At 50.1% G+C, this 7,025-nt stretch overlaps 1 protein-coding gene across 1 annotated transcript in view; it reads right to left on the reverse strand.

Annotated features, from left to right (window-relative positions):
- Positions 1-4,711: 4,711 nt before the first annotated feature.
- The window catches only part of DUSP4 (dual specificity phosphatase 4), a 12,519-nt gene continuing 10,205 nt past the window's right edge, over positions 4,712-7,025 (reverse strand). The window contains exons 3-4 of the mRNA XM_003797666.3: positions 6,150-6,369; positions 4,712-5,597 (exon numbers count right to left, since the gene is read on the reverse strand). Of these exons, the coding sequence (XP_003797714.1) occupies positions 5,212-5,597; positions 6,150-6,369 (606 nt within the window). The 3' untranslated portion in view covers positions 4,712-5,211. The remainder of the gene's footprint in view (positions 5,598-6,149; positions 6,370-7,025) is intronic.

The following is a 7,025-nucleotide window of genomic DNA, read 5'->3' on the forward strand; positions in this document are numbered from 1 at the left end:
ACTGGAGAGCCCCCATGTGAGAAGGGCACGTCGTCATTCACACACCACTGTGAAGCTGAACTTCTAAGCCGAACCTTGGTGAGTCAGGGACCATCTATCCGCCGTCCCTTCTGCCTTTTCCAAGTGTTCTTTACATCCTTGGGCAGAGCTTCGCCTCATCCATCATGTACCTCTCACCTATTTCTGGCGAAGTTTACTGTAGGCATTTTATCTTTATTATTATAAATGGGATCTTCTACTACTTTTAAGTTGTAATCTATGTTTTCCCGTAGGAAAGCCATTTTTGTATTCATTTGGAATTGCCCACTTGCTGAACTGTCTTATTTCTGATAAGTTTATTTGAGTTGATTCTTTTTTGTGTTCCACATTCTCACCGTCTGAAAACCATTCGGCCTCCCACTTTTCCAAACTGTGTTCCTCATTTCCTTCACTTGCGAATTGCATTAGCTGGGAATAACATGAAATCACGACACAGTGGAAATGCACGCTTGGTTCCCAGTTGGGAATTCATACCTATGGAGTCTGAATACAAGAGATCCACAGATGGGCACTAGCAGGTGATGGAAGCTTTATCAGGGCAGTTCCTCAGGTTCTGGGAGCCAGACTGGACCTCCTTGCAAACAGAGGGGTATTTCCCAGCAGCGTAATTCCTTCCACATTCCTCAGTTATAGCCCCGATCACTTTGGTACTTAAATGTTTAAGATCGACCTCTCTTACCAAGGGGCCATCGTCAGTATCTCTATATCCTGTGTTTGGCACATAGATTTGCAGATGAAAATAGACATTTTGTCCCTTGTCACTCAGTTCTTCCTTATCTCTGCTACTAGAGAACAGCCTGGAGCAAGCGGCTCTTAGAGATTCCCATCAGCTCACTCCTCCCCTGCCTGGAGTGGTGTTCAGGCAGCAGAAGTGGGCTCAGTCCCCACTGCAGATGCTGCTAAGTTAAGGTGACCACACGTCCTGCTTTTGGCGGGACAGTCCCGATTTTTAACAATTTGTCCCTCATCCCGCGGTGTTTTTAAAAAGCCCCAACTTTTGGAAAGAATGCACGACAAGCTAGGGAACACAGGAGAACAGGAAGGGAATACCGGGAATGGTTTTCGGCTGCCATGTGGCTATTTCGCCAGGATATGAGTTTTATATTATTTTTGTTAATTTTATAATGTTAAATTATATAATTATTAAATTATATAATTTAATAATAACATAATTGTTGAGAACTGATTATCAAGAACTGCTCATCAAAGTTTGCATTGTTGTCAGGCCCCGCCCCCCCCCATGGTGTCCCGCTTTACCAGTGTTAAAATCTGGTCACCTTATGCTAAGTGGACAAGATTATTTAAACGATCCAGATCTTTCCCTCCACTCCAAATCATAGCGGCAGGACAGTTTTCAAGAAAAGACTAAACCAAGCCAGAGCTGGTTGAAAATGTATTTATTTGTCTTCAAATGATCTTTTTCAAGCAATAAATAAAAACGGACACATTGACTTTTCTAGAAAAAAAAACCAAATGAAAAAAAAATCCCCTAAACTATATACATCCTACGGAAATTACAGGCATATCAAATGTAGAAATGACATCACTCTGAAAGATGGGGCTATTTACACAAGTTACAAGGACTGATTGCATTGCTGTCTTTGAGAAGTCTCTTCTTGAATGACTGGTAAACTCTAAGGAAGCTCGGGGTGTCAGCAGGGAGGGAGGGAGCCTTCAAAGAAGAGACACCCTCATCTTTATCAATGGACAGGACAGTTTCAAGGAAAAACGTCAACATCCATATATTACCAAGTCCCCTCCCAACGTCCCACACAGACTGGCTGGGTTTACAAGGATCCTAAAAGAACCCGGAGAGAAACTGTCTGGTCCCTCAGCGGGGCTAGGAGTGGCATGAGACCAGCGGAGCCAGTGGCAAACCCCTGACTGTGGAGTGGCAAGGCAAGCCACCTCTGAGTTATCACACCCAGCCTCCAGCAACACCTTGGCATCTAGAAAGCAAGGTGGTTTCCCAAACTTGGCTGCACCTGGGAGGCTCTGAAACACACTGGCGCCTGAGTCTCACCCATAGGCAGGTCTGGGCCAGCCTGGCTGTCAGGATCCTGAAAGCCCCCCAGGGACCCTAATGCTGAGTCATGGCTTTACCAGGCTGGGTGGCCAACTCCCAATCTCTAGCCCTTTCCCCCTGGAATTTGAATCTACATCCTACTTCCATCTCCAACTTCCCAAGGACTTAAATATTTTTCTCGTGGCTTTCCCAACTTGAAAACTCTCAGGGATCCAGGGGAATGAGCGACTGGGCAAAATGTCCTCTGGAGGGAATGAGGAAAGCTGGCACCTGCCACTCCCCCGTCCCCATGCCTAATACTGCTTGGCCCAGGGTTCCTGCACACATAGCCTTGGGTCAGATGAGATTGTGGAAAGGAACTGGCAGCATCCTTCATTCCCTACAGAAATATCCAGGGAGTTCCCTGCCTTTGTGGCCAACAGCAAAGTGGCTAATCAGTGAGAGGTCAGTTACAGAAATCTCCCATCACCAGAAATCACTTTCTGGGAGGGGCAGTGCCTTGTGCTGACCCTGCAGGGGGGTCTTCACCAGAGCTATGCGAAGTCATTCAAGACGCTTCTGATAGGAGACTAACAATTTAAAAGGCCCCCTTTCCCAATCAAGCCAATGTCCTATTTTATTTCTAAGAGTTTTGGGACTCGTGCTGTCATCCAGTACAAAGAAAATGGCTTTGTACACAGCTCTTTGGTGACAAAAGACTTAAATCAGAAAGTGGGGAAAAGATGTATCTCGGGGCAGTCCTGAGTTCTGACTCTCCATGGGGCTGGAATCCAGTTTAGGAAAGGAGGCAGTTTCGGCCAATGAACACTCATCCTACAAAAAGCACATTTGTTCCACAGCTACCTTCCCTCCCCGCCCCAGCAGCCCCTTCACTCGCACCCTCTTGCTGCTGGGACCCAGGGCTGTTTCAGCTGCAGAACCCCTCTTGACTTCCAGGAATCCAGGAAAAAACAGGGATGTCCGATTGCCTAAATGCATCCCTTTGCATGCCTCACCCTCGACTTTTCAGCCAAGCAGCTCTCCAAGGAAGCAGGGAGCCTCTGCCTCTTAAAAACAGGCAGCAGGAACTCTGGCCTCAACCAAAGGGAGCCATGAGGACACAGGTTCACAGTTCACAGAAGGAAAGGTAACCAAACTGTCTGGGATACTGATGAGAAAGAGCATTCCAACACGATCGGACACTGAGGCTTAACATTATTTATGGGTGAGCAAGAATGTTCAGATCTAGACTCTCTAAGGGCATAAAACAAGAACAAACGAAAACCTTTCCGGACAAGTCTGCAATCACGGCTCATCTGGCACTCCATGACAGCACTGTTCCACAATACTACAAATGAAATGACACGGACCTTGTTCCTGCTTCCCTCTCCCCACCCACCTCCCCCCCCCCAAAAAAAAACCAAATCCTTTTCTTTCTAAAGCCATTCCTCTATTTGGAAAGCCCCAAGGAAGGATTCAAAATGGCGGTCGTGTGCCCACAATGCTGAAATGTGTCTACTACTCCCCTCTTCTTATTCAATAGAGGGCCTTTAAAAATACTCACCTACCCAGGGGATTTTAAGAATGCAAGAATCTGCTGGCATATTCATTTCAAGTAAAGCTTCTAAAATCAAAATCGTTGATTTAGGCAAAAGAGAAAAAAGATGAGGCTTCAACTCACAAAAAGATTCATCCTGGGTATACCTCTAGTTATCTGGGTCTCCTAATGGCCTCACCAAACGGTTCACTGTAGGGAAATCTGAACGGCACCCAATTTTTCAGGAGCACCTTATTAAGATATGGCATTTATCACAGATGATAGACAAGTCTTAGGCAGCTCTTGGGAGAAAGATGCCCCAACCATCAAACTGATCATTGGAGAGAACAGATTGCTTTGTTGTGGTTAAAACTGCTTCCGTGGCTCGGCGCCTGTGGCTCAAGTGGCTAAGGTGCCAGCCACATACACCTAAGGTGGCAGGTTCGAATCCAGCCCCGGCCTGCCAAACAACGATGGCTGCAACCAAAAAAATAGCCAGGCATTGTGGCGGGTGCCTGTGGTCCCAGCTACCTGGGAGGCTGAGACAGGAGACTCGCTTGAGCCTAGGAGTTGGAGGTTGCTGTGAGCTGTGATGTCACGGCACTCTACCCAGGGGGACAGCTTGAGGCTCTATCTCAAAAGAAAAAAAAACAAAAAACAAAAAACTGCTTCCGTGATCTACCCGCCCAGCAATCAGCTTCAAAAGTAATTAAAAAGTAGTTCAACCTGGGGCGGCGCCTGTGGCTTAAAGGAGTAGGGCACCGGCCCCAGATGCCAGAGGTGGCGGGTTCAAACCCAGCCCTAGACAAAAAAAAAAAAAAAAAGTAGCCCTTCCCTTTCTTTCTCCTCCCACTCATCCTGCCTGCTTTTCAGTGGCACAAAGCCAAGCTGATCATCATGCTACCTTGTACCCTCCCACAAGGCATTTGCTTCCTGACCGTTCTGACCTTTGCATGCTGTCGTGCCGAGCTGTTGGACGTCGACATGAACATATTCTCAAGTTCACTGTCACGAGGCTCCTTGTACTTACATACTCCAAAGAAATTCTTAATAAATACCTTTATTTACTATTAAGCATAATTATTCACCTGTGGGCGACTCGGAAATGAAAACCATGTCCTTGAAGATACCTTTTAAAAAACAAAACCCCTGTAACTACAACAAAGGACGACGACGATGACGGAAGGGACACGCACACAGACCAGGCACTTCTGGCAAACTTGTTTTCTTCTTATCTTTTCCCGCCCGCCCGCCCGCCCTCCCCCCCTTAATAAAACTGGTTGGGCACATTTGCCAGGATCTGTGGGTTTCCTAACTTCAAGCCTTAAAAAAATGAGGTAAGAAATTTCTATCTGAAAAGCAAAACTGACACAGAAACCAAACCAAGGTCTTCCCCGGCTGCGGAGACAGCCATTATTGCTCTAGGTTGGAGTATTTTGTTTGTTTGCTTTTTATATGGATTCAGAGTCCTTATTGCCATTCTGGCTGGCCCTGTGGTTGGCCGAGGAGAAATGCACAGGGAAGGAGCTTGGTCGCCGGCCCCCAGCTGGTCAGTCTCCACTGGCTGCCTGCACACAGCCACCCCAACCTTGCTGGGAGCCATCTCTGGTTTGGGGGGTCCTGGGTGCCTCTAACAGCTGGGGGAGGTGGTGATGGGGCTGTGCAGGTAGGACAGGCTGCTGGGGGCCGAGTGCACGCCCACAGAGACGGGGAAGCTGAAGACGAACTGTGAAGTGGGAGTCGGGGTGGCCTTGCCACGCTCCCGCAGAGGGCCTGAGGGGCTGGCGGCCTCTGCGGCACAGGACGTGGCCAGCACCTGGGACTCGAACTGCAGCAGCTGCCCCATGAAGCTGAAGTTGGGTGAGATGATGCTGCGACGCTGCTTCACGAATTCGAAGGCCTCCTCCAGCCGCACCCGCTGCTTCATCATCAGGTAGGCCAGGCAGATGGTGGCCGAGCGCGAGATGCCCGCCTGGCAGTGCACCAGCACCCGCCCGCAGCAGTCCTTCACTGCATCTGGGGCAGAGAGGGCCACATGGTCAGCGTCCCTGCGCAGCCCTTCCTCTCTCACTAGGTGGCACCAGCAGGTACCTGGGCAGGGACTGGGAGGGGGGTGCCCGGCATTCCCACCGAGGGATGGCAGGGCTAGGCTGGGGAGTGGAGCCAAGAACATCCACATGGAAGGGACTCCGCAATTCTACTCCTTTGGGGTCTTCCAGTTGAAGAAGTTGGGGTCTTCCACTACACATTAAAGGCTTTCCATTTACAGAAACAAAACCATGACCTGATTCTCCCTTTGTCATCCTGCCCATCCAAGAAGTCTTATGATTTGGACACCGGAGGCCATGGAAGGGAAAGGCCACTGACTCTGCAAGCTAAGCCCGGTGTAGGGGGTCACCTTCACACTCCCAGCCAACCCAACATCCCAGGGACAAGTCTTCCGACTGAGGACAAGGACACAGTGCACCCCCCTTCAACACACGAGTCACAATGGTTCTCTCCTGTCCTCCTCACTCTTTCTCTACACCAACCCTCCGACCCAGGAGCCCAAGGCCAGGGCCAGCCTACCGATGTACTCGATGGCTTCCATGAACCAGGAGCTGATGTCGGCCTTGTGGTTGTCTTCCACTGGGATGCACTTGTACTGATAGTGTCCTTCAAAGTGGTTGGGGCAGTCGGAGGAGACATTCAGCAGGGCCGTGATGCCCAGGGCGTCCAGCATGTCTCTCCGTGCAGCGTGGTAGGCACTGCCGAGGTAGAGGAAGGGGAGGATCTCCACAGGACCCCCCTGTATCAGAAAGGAGAACAAAGACCCCCAAACAACATGAGCCTGAGGCCACCCAGCAAAAAACTGAGATGTGGGAACAAGGAAGGGGAAGCCTAGGGGGTGGGGTGGGGTGGGGTGGGTGGGTACTTCCAGGCCCTAGGAAGGACACCTGCTGGGCACTGCCCTCTGTGTTTCCCCCTCGTCCTCCTGGAGGGGGCAATGGAACCTGTCGGACTTTTCAAGCCTTCACTCTCTGCTCGTGGGCAAGGCAAGCCTCATGGGTACCTCCCAGCTCTGGCCCTAGCAGTCCACCTCCCCAGTGGAGGAAGCAGCAGCACAAGGTCCCTGACATGGAAGGTTCGCACTTGGCCATCAAGCCATTGCTGTGTGGTTTAGACACCTTCTTTTGGCCCATTAGAAACAGGTGCCACCAGGCTGGGCATGGTGGCTCACGCCTGTAATTCCAACTCTTGGGAGGCCCAGCCAGGTAGATTGCCTGAGCTCACAGGTTTGAGACCAGCTTGCGCCAGAGCAAGATCCCATCTCCAGAAAGTAGCCAGGTGTTGTGGGGGACACCTGTAGTCCCAACTACTTGGGAGGCTGAAGCAAGAGGATCATCTGAACCAAAGAGTTTGGGGTTGCTATGAGCTGTGATGCCACGGCACTTTACCAAAGGC

Source organism: Otolemur garnettii, unplaced genomic scaffold (assembly GCF_000181295.1).
Source record: "Otolemur garnettii isolate 467f Iridium unplaced genomic scaffold, OtoGar3 scaffold00121, whole genome shotgun sequence".
Taxonomy (NCBI): domain Eukaryota; kingdom Metazoa; phylum Chordata; class Mammalia; order Primates; family Galagidae; genus Otolemur; species Otolemur garnettii.